Genomic DNA, 18,019 nt, shown 5'->3' with positions numbered 1-18,019 from the left:
TCGCCACGGTGAGATAACCCTCGTGCTGCAAAACAAAAACAAAAAGCAACCACAGCAAAAGTGCAAAGCCGAGTAGCCAGCCGAAAAGCCAGGCTCAGCTGCAGAAAAACTTGAGCAAATGATAATAAACTTTCACGCCCATTAATTGGCTTCGCATATGCACAGGCACCCCGACGACAGCGGTTAAAATATAAGTCTTAACTTGGCTTAGTTTACATAAAATAGTACAGATAGTAACTAAAAATAAACCTTTTAGTTTTGTAGTTGATTACAAAACGTTTAGAGGTTTAGACGATTGTCATTATTGTTAGACATCCTTATGTCATCAGCAGTAAAATTAGTAAGAAATAAAAAATGCAGTAATACTAAATTATAATTGTACTGCGGGTACCAGGTACAATGAAAAAGAAAAACCCATTTTAAATTTCACTAACGTACTTCCCCCGACTGTGGCTCTGTTTTATTTGCTCTTACCGCAACTGGCGCTGGCCACTTTTATAGCATGCAATTCGTCAGCGGAGTGCAGCAGCCTGGAAGCCTGCGAAATGCAGTGCCGAGTCCGAAAAAAAGGTCATAAAACAGCCTGGCGATGGACGGCGGGCAAACAAAAGTAAAAACACTTTCACTGCAACCTTGAGATACCGCCTCGGCATGTCGCACATCTCTGGCAGATCTGTCAGCGAATTGACCGCCGGACACTCGTTCAATTAACCGCATTTACTTTTGGCTGCTGCGTGAGTGATTTCGTTTCAAGTTCGATTATGCAAGCGCTCGCTGGACAAAAAGTTCTGTGCATGCAAAACAAAAGACTTAGGCAACGAACTCGTTTCGTGCAGACGACTGCTTATGCTGCTGCAATCGCGACTGCCGCAACTTATTTCAATGGACTAAATTAACAAAATCATATATCACTGGGCGCTTGGTCAGCTCGGTTCGACCTCCCAGCAAGCCAGAAAGCCAGCCAGCCAGCCAGCCAGCCAGCAGGAAGATGGAAGATGCCTCCAGCCGGTTTGCCGCTTGTTGTTGGCTTGATTTATGCCTTGCACCAAATGAAATGAATTGTGTAACCTTTTTTATTTTCCTTACCCCTTCGGACGCGGAGTGACTCGGCTTCTCGGGGCCGCAGAAACAGTACAAGACACACACACAGGGCGAGTTAACGCGAATTTTCTTGTTTTTGGTCGTGGGCAGAAGCCGTTCCCGCTTGCCGTCTTCCCCCTTCCTTATTTTTGGGGGGATCTCCAGATCCAACACTCGTATCCACATCTGCATCTGCGAAAAGGCGGGGCCACGCAGATGTAGATGCTGCTTATCGCTGGCGGCGCATCGCGGGCACGTTGCGGCCATAAAGCAAATCAAATTGCAACAATTGTTGGTAATATGTTAATAAATTGTTGGCCCAGCAGCCTCACTTTCATTAAGTTGTGCGCACTGTGCAGCTCCGAATGAGCTTCGTTTAAATCGAATTTATTACCGATCTGGCCAGAAATGCCCGGGATGCGATCGCTGCGATCCGATTGTCATCGCAATGGAGATGCCCGTTTGCGTATTTCATCAGCCGCATTTGCTGACTAACTCTCAAGGCAATAGACATTCACTGGCATAAATATTTAGCAGTTTTCCAAGCGATTATGCAGAGAGAGAGAAAATGTGGCAATCAATTTAAGAATGTTTATTAAATCTTTAAGTTTGATTACAAATTTTCCTTCATATTGTTTCTTCACATTAAGCAAGGAATAGGAAACACTATATTTACAATTACTAATTATAAAAGGTAATCAAGCTTGCAAGCATTTATCCTCAGTGCAGCAATTAACATCGCCGCACAATAGTAGTTTCGTTTCCAGAACTTCCCATCGCCGTTTACCAATTTATGTAATTACGAAAAATTATAGAAACCACATGTCGCTAATGGCTGCGTTCGCTCGATGGATTTGCTGTCGACCGCAAGTATTCTCATGCCCGTCAATCGCGGCTTTTGAAGCTCGAAGCTCTCGCGGCAAACTTATGAGCATTAGCCGTGAGTTTGGCATTTTGGCCAAATAAGGCGCTGGATTTGAGCGGCGATTTATGTGATTTGTGCAAGTTTTTGGCAAATACCGACCGATCGACCGACCAACCGACCGACTGATCGCACACCCGGCAGCCTGACTGCTGGCCAATTGACTTGTTGTTGCTTTGGCAACGGCTAATACAAAAGTTTATGGGCCAAATCGCATTTGTTCGCCCCAGAACCAAAGCGGCTTAAATGCGGCACAGTAGCCGGCTTTTCGCTGGCTTTTCTATTTGCGGGGAGCGCTGTGGTTGTGTGGCAGTGGCAGTGGCAGCTGCCATAAACTTGGGCATTAATGCGATGTGGGCAGTTGGGAAATGAAAAGTTAACTCCGCCGGCGAGGTCAAGGCGAGACAAGCGGCGGTGTGTTCGCATACGGATCGCAGGCACTGTGCTGTGCGGCGATTGCTCCTCGACCTTGATGTCCACGCACAACAACTTAATTCCTGCTAGCGCTGAGCTGGGCAAACAAGCGTTGCTGATTTTCCACAATGGCTCCTCCAGCCTCCAGCCGCTCCCCATTTGGCCATTCTGGCCATCCTGTAATCCCGCAACCATGAATTATGCGCCAGCGCGGCCACGGAAACCAAAACCATTTAACGAAATGAGCCGCACAGGCCATAATCATGGCCAGAACCTTGAAGTGCATTTTTAATGCCAGTGCTTGTCTGATAAGATTAAGTCATGAAAAAGGGTTGGGTCCTGCTCCGCGGCCGGGTTGTTAGCACAGGGCCAAAACGCTGTCTGCGAAAGTACTTAGCCTAGGTCTCGAGTGTGTCTACATGACTCTCACTTTTCCAGCCAGCAAGGAGCACTTAAAAAAATAGTATCTACTTACGTTGGTTATATGAGTTTTTATTTGAATGTCAGGAAAAAGTTTGTATCTCCTTTTATTTATGTTTTAAGTCCAATCACATATATAAGTAATTATATTTAAGTTACCTGACAAATTATGAAGATATTTAGGTATAACCTTAAATTACCAATCAGAAACATTTTTTCAAATTTCTAGTTTACAGTATTGCACAATCAAAACACCTTACAATTAATAAATGTTGTACTTAGACGCCTTCATGTCAATAAGCCTTTTTTGTAGAAACTAAACTGCTAATTTGGAATCCAAGCCAGGGCCGGCGGAAGGTGTATACCGGGTGTTGAGCACTCCACACGCCAAATCTTAGCGGGTGTGGAATTCAACACCCCAAAATGCTTGACTTGTAGAAAAAAATTTATTTACATCCATTATTATCAGTTGAATGTATGATTCAAAACTGTTTCTCCGGCCCTGCATATAGAGTATATCGAAGAAAAACGAAGAGAAATCCCGCCTTTACCACGGCCCAATTAAATCAGTTTCTATTTAAATAGATAGATAGAAACTCTCCCAAATACTTCTCAAGTTAAGCATTTTCCAACTTAATGTAAAAACTACTTAAATAATTATGAGATTATCATAAATAAATCTTTTCAGATTGGTACTTACTCAGTTAGCTCCTTGATCTGCACTGCAATCTTTCGTCTTCTTGAAGTAAGATAATCACCGCAACCACTTTATTCGCAACATTAACACTTAACACTTTACCCTGAAATTAAATAAGAAAAAAAAATAATAATAAATAATTTGTTACAAATAATAATAGTTAGAATTATTTTGTTAGTAAAAAAGGTATTTACCTCTTTGGGTTTTTTTATTCACTGCATCTTGAAGTTCACTCCAAGCAGAACGGAATAGTCATCACTGTAATGAAAAGAAGCATTCCAAAATATTAGTTAAATTATTTTATACAAATCGGTTGTTTAAAAAATACATACCCCAATAAGGTGATGCACTGCATCCTGGAGTGGAGTTCAATAAGATAACCACTGCAACCACTTTATCTGCAACATGTACACTTTACACTTTACCCTGAAATTAAATAAGAAAAAAAAAAATAATAAATAATTTGTAACAAATAATAATAGTTAGAATAAATTTGTTAGTAAAAAAGGTATTAGTAAAAAAGGTATTTACCTCTTTGGGTTATTGATTCACTGCATCTTGAAGTACACTCCAAGTAGAAAGGTATAGTCATCACCTGTAATGAAAAGAAGCATTCCAAAATATTAGTTAAATTATTTTATACAAATCGGTTGTTTAAAAAATACATACCCCAATAAGGTGATGCACTGCATCCTGGAGTGGAGTTCAATAGAAGATCACGCCATTCATAATTGATCCTGCAGCCTGTTGTCCAGTCCATTTATGTGGTGTCAGCATACTATATATTTCCGGTAACCGCATTCTTACAACTATTACTATATATATACTACATATATTTATATTATATGTCGCTACTTGTTTACAATTATTAATTGTGTTTGATTTTCATGTACTTCAAGTTCAATATTTGATAAAATTTACCTTTCAAATTTCTTTCATGTTCTTGAAAACTTTCAGATCTTTATCTGTTTCTTTTAGTTTCTTTGTCAAAATATTTATGATTTTTTAAAATATATAACTTAATTATTTATTGTCTAAAGGATGTACTCACTGCGTAATAACTTTGGTGCAGTGCATCCTGATGTCGAACTTCAAGTTACAAGTTGGATGGTGTCACCAATTATTTTCTGCAATCAGCCAAATACACAACCAAAAACCTGAAAAAAAATATAAAAAAAATTGAATTAATTAACTGCATTTTTTTTACAAAAGCCACGTCATCACATAATTAAAAAAAACTGCAACTCACCTTTTCAGGTTTGGATGCCCTGCATCCTGGAGTCCACTACATGCAGGAAGGGATCGGGCACCTTTAAGTTCATGCCAAGTCAGGTCATGATGCAGTGCATCCTAGGAGGAGTCGACCCATGGTGCACTGCATCCGGGAGTGGACTCCAGTAGGTGGAGTCGACCCAAGATGCACTGTATCCGGGAGTGGATTCCAGTAGGAGGAGTCGACCCATGGTGCACTGCATCCGGGAGTGGACTCCAGTAGGAGGAGTCGACCCATGATGCACTGCATCCGGGAGTGGACTCCAGTAGGAGGAGTTGGCCAGATACTCTCTCCCACTCTGGAACCACGTCACTAACACACACGCACACACACACGCTTCCAGAGACCGGAAAAAGTTTCTTAGAGAAACTGCCGGTCATCCCGGAGAACTGAGAAATTGGCCAAAATCAAGGGGTATCCCACTACGAATCAGCCAGAACCACTTGGGAATTATAGGTGCGAGAAAACGAAAAAAATAATTAATTATCATTGTCGCTGACGTGGCCATATTAATTTAATTAACATTTAGTTAACATTACATTTACATTATATTAAATTAACATTATTTTAACATTAAACATTAACATTACATTAATATTAAATGGATTTTAATTAACATTTTACATTTAAAATAGTTTTTTTTACCTGTTGCATTTTGATTGATTGGTGTTGTTGTTTTATTAAAATTTATACTTACCTATATTATGTCAACAGTGTTTTCCTCATCATGATTTGGAATGATTTTGAAACAAAAGGGGCGGGGGGGATATTGAAAATTTGTGAGGTCATCACCCCACTCAAAACTGTTTCTCCGGCCCTGATCCAAGCCATAGCTTTTTTCCTTTCTTGAGTGTAAGGGTAACCACTTTCCAAGGCGAGCCAAAAGAGCAACGCCGTCAATGTGGTTAATGCATATTTAAATGTCGATTTTGCAAATTGTTGCTCGTTGTTGTTCAATTCCATTCCATTTCAATTATGTTGCGCAATGCGTTGAAATTGCGCGTACTTGTTGTTGTTATTGTTGTTGTCCGTTGTTGTTGGCTATATTGCCGTTGTTGTTTTGGCCAAAAAGCGTCATTTCGCCTTTGTGGCCATGTTGGTGCTATTTGTGCCTAGCTCTGGGCCCCCAGCAAATTGTTTCCGCGTGTTGCAGCTTAATTGTCTCGAACAACATAATTCGCCTTCATTTGCAGGCAAAGTGCCCAAAAAACAATTTCGGTCAAACAATTTTTATGTAAGGTAATTTCAATTTGTTACCAAGACGTGGACCAACTGTCCGCTGGCCAGGCGAATTCTCATCGGTTAAGTGTGGGCCACAAAACACAACGAAAATAAAAACCAATCGAGAGAAAGAAGCAACAATGAGGGAGAAGTAACGAATAATGCCAATTCATGGAGTTTAAAACATTTGTTCGACATTTCAAAGCCCCAACCGCCCCACAAAAGAAAGCCATTCATCGGCATTCGCATTCCCGCCTCCATTTCCACTGGCATTCCCATTCGCATTCCCATTCCACAGGCCCATATCCACTGGACCGCAACCATAAAATGTCTTAATCAAGGCGAAAGAAGGTTGTTGACCTTGTCACGGAGTTGGGTCCCCTCGATCCCCATTCTCCGGTTCCCCATTCCCGGCCAACTGGAGTGCGACTGAGCCAACCCACCGCGCTTACCACTTTGTCTCGGCCAAGCAATTAACTTATTTCTGCAGCTGATGAAGACAAACTGTGCCAGCTGATTGCAATCGGCCCGAGCCACACAAGTTGGCATTTCAATTTGCCATTTGAATGGCTTTGGCCAAGCCAAGTTAAGCCATGTATCTTCATCAGCACGTGCTGCCTGCTAACACCAAAAAAAAAACTGAGTCAAAAGTGGATTGGCTTCAAGATTATGAGTCTGGGCTTTTGTTCTAAAAACCTCTGATTGTGGGTTAATTCGCTGCTCGGCCAACTGGCAATCGAATCGCATGCAAAGTGCTGACTAACCAGCCAAGTGGGACGACCAATGATATCTAACTAAATGAAATGAGTCGCAATGAAATGAAATGTATCCAGGCATTTGGAAAGTACACGACTCGCTGGGCTTAAATACCCTTGATGGGGGTATAATTATTTCTAATAGGTCTTGTCAGGGCTTAACAGTTTAACCAGTGAACAGATGAGTCATCCTATATCAAAAGGTTAACCATGGAAGTTGACCTTAAAAATATTACTTTTCAACTTGTATGCAATATTTTGCTTGGTTCGAGGCGAGTGTATTTGAAGATCAAATATTGGAAGACAGCCTTTCTTTCTTTCTTGTTTTCTTAGGTGCTTGTTACTCATGTTGTTATTGTTGTAGCTGGTTGCGATTTCCGCGAAATGCTTGCCATGATTCACTGAACAAGCTCAGAAAGACATGTTCAGCAAACTGGAGCGGGAAATGGATCTCGGCGACTGCCAGAGAAAAAGGGGAAGAGGAATAATGGAAATCCATAATTTATATGTAGATTATGCACTCAAATGTACGATTTGATTTGCAACTGTCAATACGTTTGGCTGGCCACTGTCATGTAATGATGGAAAGTTGGCCAACTCAAATGGCCAAGCAGCCAGGCAGACAGGCAACCAGGCAAAAGTTGGGTCTCATGTTCAATATTTTTTGTTTTCGATGCGACTCTGGCTTAGCTTGGCTTTTTGTGAAACACATTTACTAATTGCACATGCACAGCGTTTATCACTCGACCAACAGCAGACGGCACTTACAAGGAAAACTCATAAGCATTATCATTAACAATATTATTGTTGTTGTCATCAGCCGTGGCATCTGCATCTCTGCAACATCTGCTGCTGGGGGGTAACATCATCAGCAAGCACAACAAACAAACCAACAAACAAACAGACAGGCAGACAGACAAGGTAAGAGACCAACAAACCAACAAACCAAACGAGCCATCTCCAATGGCTTCGCGGATCTGCCTGCGCATAATCAGCAAGGCATTTAATAATTTTTATGTTTATATATTTATATACTTGTACAATATTGTTCGAATGGCACCCACGCCGACTGCCGACTGTCGACTGTCGACTGTCGACCGTAGACCGTCTGTCTGGGAAAGTTGCCGGTGCACACGGTGTACGATGTACGAGTATTTTTGTTGATTTGTCGCGGGGTTTGTGTTAAGTGGCCATCATTAGTTAAATATGTGCATTTTTCTTTAAGGATTTTCGCCGAGTGAGAGAGATAAACGACTGGAATATGAACAGCTCGTTAATGTTGATGCACTTTTTAGCCAACCTGCAGTTGTTGCTGCTTTCAAATTGCCGTAATTCAGAGGTGGCTCTAAAGTAAACTTTCCATTTTTATGCATCTTCGTTGGAAATTGATTGCAGGCCAAAAAAAAAAACGAATTCCTATTATAAAACTGAAATATATATTTTTAAATTCCACTTTTCCCCAAGTGTAGATTGTCACCCTTTTCAGCATCTCATTGCCTCCCGCGCAAATTGGCAGCTCATTGAAATGCATTTGCGGCAAGTAGCAGGAAATTGAGAGACAATTAACCTGATTAGCGTGTGCTTGGCAACTTTCGTGTCACAGCGACTACTGTGCAGCGATAGCGGTACATTTGTATCGTTAGTGGGCCCAGTTCCGCCGATCCAGCAGCCCCCCAACTCCAGCCATCCGTCGATTTTCCAATGCTTTCTGAGTCAGTGTGCCGGGCGAGATCATTAATCAAAGGCTGGACGGCATCGGGACCACAGCACGGATACGTAATTTAGTAGCCATAAATAAAAGAAACTACGGACTGCGCGCTGCGAGTGAAATTGAAATGTTTAAGCGATGAGACAAATGCTCGACTTGATTTGGCCGAGCTTTTTCTGGCGCTGCTCCGTTGAAATTAATGACATTTCGCGTGTATTTGGATGTTGTTTATGAAAACAGCATTCAATTTGCATTAGCAATTGGCAATTGATTGATGGCAGCAACGAAAGTGGTTCGGTTCGATGGGACCCAAAAAGCTGCCCACGCACACACATCAACACACACACTTACACTTACACACATTTCACACTCGCTCGAAACAAAAGACTGAGGCAACGAACTTGAGCCATCGATACTGCTGTATCCATCGGAAATCCATCGACCATGCAATATGTTTTACTGGCTGGCTTTATGGCCCCAATAGAACATAAAAACCGAACTACCTGCCGGCTAGGTCATAAACTTACCTTCCGTGCTCCAAAGGAGTGAAAGTCGCTCCCCCATTCGCTGACGCATTGTCAAGGTGGTAACATCTTCGTGTAAATAGTTAAAATAAAAATTATGGCTAAAACACAGTGAGGCTGACAGACGGATATTATCGCGTTGCTTTGTAATTTCAATTAATGGACAAGATATATAAAGTTTTTAAGGCCTCGCTGAGCCGCTATTTAATTAAAACATGTGACGGCACTTATGACGGGTGGGTGAGTGTGGCGTGTCATGCGTAGTAAACAAAGGCAGCACCACCAACAACAACACCAGCGGCACAGGCAGCGGCAGCAACATCCGCGGCACAGCAGCAACATCAGCGAAACAGCAGCAACACGGGCAACATCAGCAACTAAAGCAAGTGACAGCAGCAGCAGCAACAGCAACAGCAGCGGCGGCAGTGGGAAAAAGTGTGAAAGAAAAGCCCCAGGCTCTTGAATCGCTGAGCTGCGGAATTTCTATAGAAGTGAAATTTCTGCCATGCCTAAGACGAGTGTGAGTGTGTGAGAACCGCAAGGCAATTAATTTGTGGCAAATACCCTCGACTTTAAACAGGGTTAATTGGACAATTAAATTTATTAATTAATTGTAAATATATCCCATAACTCTTTTTTATACAGTTCAGTGCCAACATAAAATATTAATGATGTTCCTTGGTTTCTTTATCTTATCAATCAGTTTAAATCAACAAATACAAATTATAATGGCAATTAATATTTTGGATTATAAAAATGAATTTGGTCACAAACAATTTTTTTATAAAATATAACATAGAATTAAGGCTTTTTTCCGAAAATTGTAAGGTAACCCTTCTTCGATCCCTCTCACTGATTTTTTGGCGCTTTTCAGCAGCCTCAGAGTTGGTAGCAAAAAAAAAAAAAAAACATTTTATAAATTAGAGCAACACTTGCCGCGCTGCCAGTGTCTGTTGTTGTGTTTGTTGCTGTTGTTATTCCAGGTGTTGTTGTTCCCGTTTTTGTTTTTGTTGTTGTTGTTGCTGTTTTTGTTGCAGATACCGCCGCACCTTGCATGCGAAAATCTTTTCACGCCTCGGGGCAGGCAACATGCGAAAAACTAATTTCGGTGCACACATCGTTTGTCTTGGCTCTCCATGCCGGAAGATGTTTCAATTTTGTGAAAAATCGCAACAATTAAATGATTCAGGTGGCCCGATTTCTACTCTGTAATCTCTGTGGCCGCCTTTGCCACACAGAAAGAAATAGTGATCTTTACGATGATTGATTGGGTTTTAATTAATTTCAAAACACTAGCACATGGTATTTCATTTTTATACTTTACAACTTTGTATTAAATTGCCACCTGAAATTGATTTTTATTTATAGTACATTACTTAGCAACTGATCGTGGCGATGACATCATTTCGATGTTACATTGAGTCTCAGAGGCTATGCATAATTTGTCTGAAAATGGTCAGATAACATTTGGCCATTAAAGCTGGACATAAATCTTGTGGATTTGTGGGATTGTCAGTGGCCGTTCGCTGACAAATCAATCAATTCGGGGGACAGATCGAATCGAAAAGTTGCCAGTTCGGCTGGGCCAGATTAGAAGCTTGTTTTCGTCACGCTCGACAGCGTTTTCCGAGCAAACAAATGACTTCCCCAGTGGGCCACACTCGGGCGTAATTGATGGATTTGCCTAAATAAAGAAAACATAAACATCGCGCGGCAGCACTGCGCAAAACGCTTTTCCAGCAGGTGAAATTTCCATCGTTATTAATGATGATGACTCTTTGCGCTGGCGCAAATATTTGACCAACACTACAAAACCAAGCCAAAAGCCAGATGTGTAAACTGACCCACTGAAGCCGGGCTCACCGACTCCCAGTTGGACAGTTTCCCAAGCGTTTAATGAAAACTGCAATGCACCAGCGCCCTGCGGCGACCCAAAAATACAAAAAAAAAAAAGGAAAAACAAAGCAACAAAGCAGGAGAAAAACCTGGGCGCCATAATTCAGCAAATGGCCAACACACTTGTGCAATTTCATAAAGTATTTTAGCCCAGTGGCCACAAAAAGCACAGTTTCCACACATTTCCGCGTAATCATCATAATTTTTCGTGTTTTTCATTTTTATGAATCTGTTGATTTAATGCAATCGAACCGGGGGCCAGCCCCCAAAACAAAAGGAGAGAAAAAAGTGTGGGGGAGACCATTTGGCACGCCGAATAAAATGGCACATTAAAACACATTTCAATTTGGACAACGGATTGATGACGATGGCTTAATTTCCCCCCCCCCCTCGCTATCCACCTCGATTTCTTGATTAATGCCGCTGAGACGAACAGAGCTCCTCTGTCAGTTATCGCAGCGATGATCAGCGCAGAATTATTATGTAACTTTTGGCATACTCAAGTGATTTATGGCCCGTGGCATTGGCCATCGGGCCCGATCTCTTGCTCTTGGCTTCGTTTTCATCTATGCCAGCCTTCGACTTCCTGTCCATGGCTCCGAGTTTTCCACAAACGTCCAAACGTCCAAACTGTCCGTCTTTAGAGGAGAACTTTTCACATGCGGGACGACGGCGATGATGTCTTGAACTTTTGGGGGCGCAAAGTCGCAGCCATTTATTATCGGCGGTAAAAGTTTTTTTTTTTTTTTGTTATTTCGGGCTGAAACATTTTACTGTTGTGTGTCATGAACTTTAATGTTGTTGCTATTACAAAAGTTGCCGGTTGTTGTAGGTGTTTGGCGTTCGGTGTTTGGCGTCTGGCGTTGCTTTATGCACTTTTCCAATGCAGCCTGCCAATATGTTTAAATGTGAGCAGTTCATGGGAACAGCGCACGAGAAAGTCGTTGATTTAGGTGTCTGATGGGGTCACCCAAAAAGAAATAAAGACCAAATGGAGGAAAATGTAAGAAAGACGGGGCCATTACATGTGCAAAATCTTCGGCCTGACATTTCTGGGTTAATGCGACAATTTGCAGACTTTTGACCCAAAGTGTCATGGGCTGCAATTAGGCGCACGTTTAACAACTCAATCGAAATCGCAAAAAAAAATTCCCAAATGACCCTCGTCAAACTCTCATTCGATTGATGTAGTCGGTGGGCCTTTGGCCACGTCCATTATTAATTGCCGCCTTTTATGAAAGTGTAAGCACGGCCAAATCACGACACTTACCGCCTTTAGGTTTTCAGCTTTACGGCCGCAGCGTGTGAACATGATCACAGCCACAAAATGCTGCTCACCGCAAAAACAACTTTGTGATCTTAATTCACAATAATGTCCGCAAATCGCAAAAAATATTTCAATAGGAGCAGCAATGCTCTTTTGGATAAATACAATTTATTTTACAGCTTCAAATAATTGGTTTTGTAACATCATTAATAGAAAGATAAATACAAGGAGTACAAGTTTTTCAATTCTGTTGCTCTTCTAAAAAAAAAAAGCATTTAAAACCTGTTTTCACGGTCCTCTTGCTTTGGTAATTAAATAAATTCAGACTAATTAAGCACCCAGATTTTCTGTACAACATGAAGAGTATAAAAACCTCGAGGTTCGTGACCATCCTAATTCACTTTCTTCGGCTTTTTCCCCCACCATCGCTCAGTAGTCGTTTTGCCCATCTTTCCCCTAGAGTATGGCTCAACTCAGTCACAAAGCAACCAAAACAGCGGCTAAATTTCTCACAGGTTTGTAATTTAAGCGGCCCACAACAAGCAACAAACAACTACAACATATCCGTACCCACGACGACATCAAACTGCGGCGATCACCACAAACTAATTGCAAAGTTTAAATGCGATACTTTTATGCATTTTAAATATTTCAATTAGCCTGGCGCAGAGTGCAGGCGCGGATTGCAAACCGAAATCGAAACGAAACGAAACGAATGCTCGCCGAGCGGTTGAAATGGCAGAAAGAAAGTGCAAAAAGCGTGGGGCGCCAGCGAATGAAGTAAAAAGTGTTTACACGATCGCAAAAGAGAGGTCCGTTTGCTTAACCCCTTGCCGAGTGAATATTGGCAAATTTATGAACTTTAAGCTGCATTTATGCGTGCGGCTTATAAGCAATAAAGGTAACTTAGTGCCAACAATGTCATAAAGGCCGCTGTCACATAAACAACGACAGCAACGGCAAGAGGCAACAACAATGGCCGGCCAGTCCGGCGGAATCAATATATGAATTTATATGCAAAAACTAAAAAAGCGTAGCATCGCCAAAAGCGAAAACAAAATTAATAATCACAAGAATTTCACTTTTCACGCAACGACAGCACGGCAGCAGCAACAACATCATCGGCTTCGTCTGCCTTGTCACCCACAAACAAACCGAAACAAAAGTGAAGTTGAGTCCTCAAATTGAATATAGGATACTCTTTAATGTTGATTTCATCACAAACATTTATTTTGTGCATTTTAAAATAAAATATTAAATCACATTTGTTAAAAAACAATCCATACTTTCCTTCAAAGCAAAACATTTTCAAAACTAAAACTCATTTCTAGAATATAAACTATTTAGCTTTCTCACATTTGTAGGCTCTTATCTTTTTTGTGTTTTGTGCGTTAAATGTTAAGTAATTTTTATGTAAAAATTAAACGTTTTTAAAAGGAACAATGCACTCAGACATATTTTAAGTACTCCAATCGAGGGTATAAACAACTGGGGCCAAGTGAAGCGCTGGGAATACAGTTGCATAAATTTATTGAAATTTGCATTTCGGTTTTCGACGTTTTCGCGGCTGATGTTGCTGCTGGCCGAACCGCTGCAGTTGCTGCACGGCCGAGGTTTGGCCTATAAAAAATATGGCATCGATTGATCGCAACGCAAGATATTTCAATTAGCGTAAATACATTTTTGTCGTTGTTGGACGGGGACAATCGGACGGACGGACGGGACGTCGGGAGGATGGAGACACGCACAGCGCTCCATGAAAGAGAAATCGATGATGTTCGGAAACGGACAGACGACCCAATCGACCCAGTCGGAGATACATTTCTGTGCCGTACGATGCGTAGATTAACTTATGGTCGTGTCGCAGTTAATAATGGCCACTGATAACGAGCCAGCGATCTATGCAAATTTCCCTACTCGTTAGCCAGGGACAAATATAGGCAGGCGCTCGATTTGGAATAGGAGCGCGTGTGTGGTGGGATTGTCAGAGATTTCTTTCCAGGATCGGTAGTTTTTCGTTTTCGTTTTTACACATAAATATATATTGCAAATCTTGCGAACACAATATCGTAAATGATCGAGGCTAACAGGTGCAAGGGATAGGTTTAATTAGGGATCCTCTGGCGTTATGCTCACATGCATCTGCTTAACGCCCCGCAGTATCACTATGTCTAGGTTTTTACTATTGTCCGCTAAAGCATCGTACACATCAGAGGAGTTCTTGATCTCTTTCTTGTTTATGTGGGTCACTATGTCGCCGGGTTGCAGGCCACCACTGAAAAAGATTTAAACAATAGGAGTTAAAATAGTTTGCAAATAAACTAGAAATTCACATCATCTCCTTTATATTTTGTTTAGTATTTCATTAACCAACCTGTGCGCTGGTGATCCAACGATGACCTTCCACACGAGTACGCCGTGCGTGAGATTGCTGGGCATGTTCTGGCTGCGTGATTTAAGCTCGAATAGGATGTCCGGTGTGAGAGTCAACATGGTGATACCCATGTACCTTTTCACAGGATATCCGGTCTTGTAGGTCGATCCCTTTCTGCGCCGCTCGGCAGCCCGTTCTAGGAACACCTTCACATAGTCGATGGGAATGGCAAAGCTAATACCCGCCGTCACTTTCATGGAATTAACTCCAATCGCTTCCCCATCCAGATTGACCAGGGGTCCACCGGAGTTTCCAAACGTAATAGCCGCATCCGTTTGTAGGTAGTTGATGTCCCTGTTTCGAAGACCAAGTTCTTGGGAAGCACGTTGCGTGGAACTTATTACGCCTGCAGTAACCGTATTGCTTAGGGCCAGCGGGCTGCCCAACGCCACCACCCACTCACCGGATCGCAAGGTACTACTCTTGCCAAGTCGCATAACCGAGAGATTGTTGACCTGTAGAATTTAAAAGAATATTTTGGGCATTAGTTACCGTGTTTGAGTGACCAAATATAAGGTTTATATGCGAGATCTCACCTGAATGCGCAGTGTGGCCAGATCGGACGTCTGATCCACGTCCTCGATGGTGGCGGGAAAGGTTCTGCCGTCGGAGAGCCTAACTTGAACCATCGTGTGCGGCTTGTTGATCACCACATGGGCATTGGTCAAAATGAGACCATTTTGTTCTATGATGAAACCGGAACCGTTGGAAGCCGTGATTGGTTGACCGCTGAAGTAATCAAAGTGCCGGGTGTCCTTGATTTCGATATAGACTACGGAATCCGCACATCCGGCCACCACATCAGCAATAAAATTAAAGTCTCTCCGACGACCAGTCATCTTGGAGGCGGCGATCGAGGGCGTCAGATCATCTCGCTTGAAGGCCACAGCACTGACCGCTGCACCCAAGGAAAATGGAACAAAGAATCTCACCAATCTCCGCCAGCCACTTTCATTTTGCCCACCATTGTGCTGATGATGCCCACTGTTACCACTGCTATTTGGATGATCACCTTTAGTAGATAATTGACTGCTCATACGGTTAGGGCCATGGCTAATGAAAGAGGGGGAACTCGTGCAGCGCCTCAGGAACACTTCCAGGCGGTGAGAACCGCGCAAAGCCATTGATTTCTGTTAATAATCCTCGTTTGTTATTGTTATTTAATTTCTCACTTCTCAGCTGGCAGCTGATTTCAATTTGGCACACTGCCACAAAAGCTGCCTGCTGCGTAACCCACGACTATCGATAAGCGACAGGCAGTGCAAGCAGCTGTTAGCCGCGATGTTTCTTCTTCGCATTTAGGGCCAAACAGCTTGGCTTTTTTCACGTAAATTTGGCTTTCTAACATTTAGCTATTATTGAAAGGGGAATCTGTAATCAGAAGCCTACCAAGTTATTATTTTGTAACCTCAACGTAAATGGTACAGTTTTGATTGTTATCTCTCCATAATACGTTAAAAAAGCATATCAGAAATCTAGCTTTAAATAGCTATTAAGTGCTTGTTTCTATCAGCTGTTTCTGATTCTTCTTCTTTCTTCTACCAACACATTTCGCTTTGCATAACAGTTGGAATCAATTGTTTAGTTAAAATAAATCAATTAAAATGTCTAAGGCAGCGGGAAAGCTGAAGTCGCTTAAAAAAACAGTGGAACGTGTGACGCACACGAGTAAACTGAAGACTAATATACCCGCCGGAATGGCTGCGGCGGGACCTCCGTTGGGGCCAATGTTGGGACAGGTGAGTTTGCCGGTCTTACCAGCAATACATAATTTCAATGCCATATTTTATATTATTCAGAGAGCTATCAACATTGCCGCCTTCTGCAAGGACTTTAATGCCAAGACTGCGGAAATGAAAGAGGGCGTGCCGTTGCCCTGCAGAATTTCTGTGAATAGTGATCGCAGTTACGATTTGGTAATCCATCATCCGCCGGCCACTTTCTTCCTGAAGCAGGCAGCGGGAATTCAAAGAGGAACCATGACTCCCGGCAAGGAAGTCGCCGGCAAGATCACCCTTAAGCATTTGTACGAAATTGCGGCGATTAAGATTCAGGATCCACCGAATGCACTACTTACTATGAAGGTAACCCGCATAGATTTTTTACATTTTCCCGAAAATCTAAGTAATTTTCTTTGTAGCAAATGTGTGAGATGCTTATCAGCATTGCCCGGACATGTGGCATCAAGGTGGTAAAGGAAATTGATCCTGCGGAATACGGCGAGTTTTTGGAGGAACGCAAAACCATTGTTGAACAGCAAAGACGTGAGCTGCAGGAGAAGCGGGAGGCCAAGATGTTGCGTACGGGCTAGGTTACCTGATTAGCTCAGTGTGCTTAATTGTTAAAAATACATTTATTCTTAAATTGAAAGTCTTATTCTATGCCAATGCGTTTGCGATCCTTGGCGGCGTTCTTCTTGCGTCGCTTTTCGAGATGTTTGTTCAGTTTCCCGGTGCTTTTCAGCTTTTCAAATTGGGCCACCAGTTCCTTGGCACGACGCTCCTCTGAAACGAGTATAAATTATGTTAGCGAATAATTGTTTAAATAATATATCAAAACTCACTCTTTGTAAGATAATGAGGTTGCACTCCTTCGTTATGTTTCTTCTGAATGCCAGCGCGCTCTTTTCTAAGTTGCTTTTGCTTAGTGTGCCATTTCTTGTCCTCCACGTTCTTGTTGATAAGTCGCTGCATAGTGTCCTTAATTTGGTGCTTTTCCTCATCGTTTTCCACTACGTCTAATTGTTTTTTCAACTGACCAACTTCCTTTGCACGAATTTGGGAGACAAATTGGTAGTTCTTTTTAAAAGTTTCGGCATTGTACGTTCCCGATTTCTCATCGAATCTTGGGTCACGAAGTTCCACAGCTTTCTTTCGCTCCACTCTGAGTTCTGCCCCCAAAAATGGGACCTGTCTTCTGGTGCTCATTTCACGGGGTCTATTTTTGTTTAGGCGCTTGAGGTCTGATTTAGCTTTGGGCTTTTGTGGTCTTGAACTTTTGCCCCCAAGAACAGCCTCTTTGTAGACCTTGGCGCCGAGTTCCTCCTTGAGTTTCATTATCTCCCCGAAAGACATTCCCTTGAGATCCTGACGAATGGCATTCTGAAAAAGGAGTTAACGTTAACTACCAAAAAATTTTCTTCAATTTTCGTATTTTTACTTGAGTTTCATCGTCACTGGATGCCTCCTGCTCAGAGGCCGAAGAAGGTTCACTGGGGGAAGACATTTTGGCCTTAAATTACTTCTAAAAGTATTTATTTATTCTTAAAATGTTTCACGTGTTGTTAGTTTGTTTTGGTGTAAAACAGCTGATTCACAACTCGATAACGATATGTGCCACGCACACGGCTGCGTTACTCAACACTGAATTTGGATAGCCGCCAAATTCAAATATAAAGTACATTTAAAA

General features: G+C 42.1%; 3 protein-coding genes across 3 annotated transcripts; 1 reads left to right on the top strand and 2 right to left on the bottom strand.

Moving 5' to 3' along the window:
- Positions 1-14,185: 14,185 nt before the first annotated feature.
- Positions 14,186-16,017, bottom strand: LOC108092127 (serine protease HTRA2, mitochondrial). Its single transcript, XM_017191631.1, has 3 exons — positions 15,148-16,017; positions 14,552-15,066; positions 14,186-14,452 (listed from the first exon to the last, which is right to left on the bottom strand). Exons 1-3 carry the CDS (start codon positions 15,733-15,735, stop codon positions 14,287-14,289), a joined length of 1,269 nt encoding a protein of 422 aa, XP_017047120.1. The 5' UTR covers positions 15,736-16,017; the 3' UTR covers positions 14,186-14,286.
- Positions 16,018-16,123: 106 nt separating this feature from the next.
- Positions 16,124-16,981, top strand: LOC108092129 (39S ribosomal protein L11, mitochondrial). The gene is made up of 3 exons (XM_017191633.2): positions 16,124-16,350; positions 16,411-16,695; positions 16,752-16,981. The coding sequence occupies exons 1-3, from the start codon at positions 16,216-16,218 to the stop codon at positions 16,920-16,922; spliced, it is 591 nt and encodes a 196-aa protein (XP_017047122.1). The 5' UTR covers positions 16,124-16,215; the 3' UTR covers positions 16,923-16,981.
- Positions 16,946-17,921, bottom strand: LOC108092128 (ribosomal RNA processing protein 36 homolog). The gene is made up of 3 exons (XM_017191632.1): positions 17,771-17,921; positions 17,175-17,712; positions 16,946-17,115 (listed from the first exon to the last, which is right to left on the bottom strand). Exons 1-3 carry the CDS (start codon positions 17,834-17,836, stop codon positions 16,985-16,987), a joined length of 735 nt encoding a protein of 244 aa, XP_017047121.1. The 5' UTR covers positions 17,837-17,921; the 3' UTR covers positions 16,946-16,984.
- Positions 17,922-18,019: the final 98 nt, after the last annotated feature.

The sequence above is a fragment of the Drosophila ficusphila genome, unplaced genomic scaffold (genome assembly GCF_018152265.1).
Source record: "Drosophila ficusphila isolate 14025-0441.05 unplaced genomic scaffold, ASM1815226v1 contig_791, whole genome shotgun sequence".
Taxonomy (NCBI): Eukaryota; Metazoa; Arthropoda; class Insecta; order Diptera; family Drosophilidae; genus Drosophila; species Drosophila ficusphila.
The sequence above is the reverse complement of the archived record's forward strand: the minus strand, read 5'-3'. Positions and strand labels throughout refer to the sequence as shown.

Bases quoted from the DNA above. Each gene is read 5' to 3' on its own strand.
- LOC108092127 (XM_017191631.1), bottom strand. From the start codon at position 15,735: ATGGCTTTGCGCGGTTCTCACCGCCTGGAAGTGTTCCTGAGGCGCTGC. The intron at 15,067-15,147 runs GTGAGATCTCGC...TAAATTCTACAG, and splicing joins TGGCCACACTGCGCATTCAG to GTCAACAATCTCTCGGTTAT. The intron at 14,453-14,551 runs GTTGGTTAATGA...AATCTTTTTCAG, and splicing joins GTTGGATCACCAGCGCACAG to TGGTGGCCTGCAACCCGGCG.
- LOC108092129 (XM_017191633.2), top strand. From the start codon at position 16,216: ATGTCTAAGGCAGCGGGAAAGCTGAAGTCGCTTAAAAAAACAGTGGAA. The intron at 16,351-16,410 runs GTGAGTTTGCCG...TATATTATTCAG, and splicing joins TGGGGCCAATGTTGGGACAG to AGAGCTATCAACATTGCCGC. The intron at 16,696-16,751 runs GTAACCCGCATA...TTTTCTTTGTAG, and splicing joins ATGCACTACTTACTATGAAG to CAAATGTGTGAGATGCTTAT.
- LOC108092128 (XM_017191632.1), bottom strand. From the start codon at position 17,836: ATGTCTTCCCCCAGTGAACCTTCTTCGGCCTCTGAGCAGGAGGCATCC. The intron at 17,713-17,770 runs GTAAAAATACGA...CTCCTTTTTCAG, and splicing joins CCAGTGACGATGAAACTCAA to AATGCCATTCGTCAGGATCT. The intron at 17,116-17,174 runs GTGAGTTTTGAT...TACTCGTTTCAG, and splicing joins ACCTCATTATCTTACAAAGA to AGGAGCGTCGTGCCAAGGAA.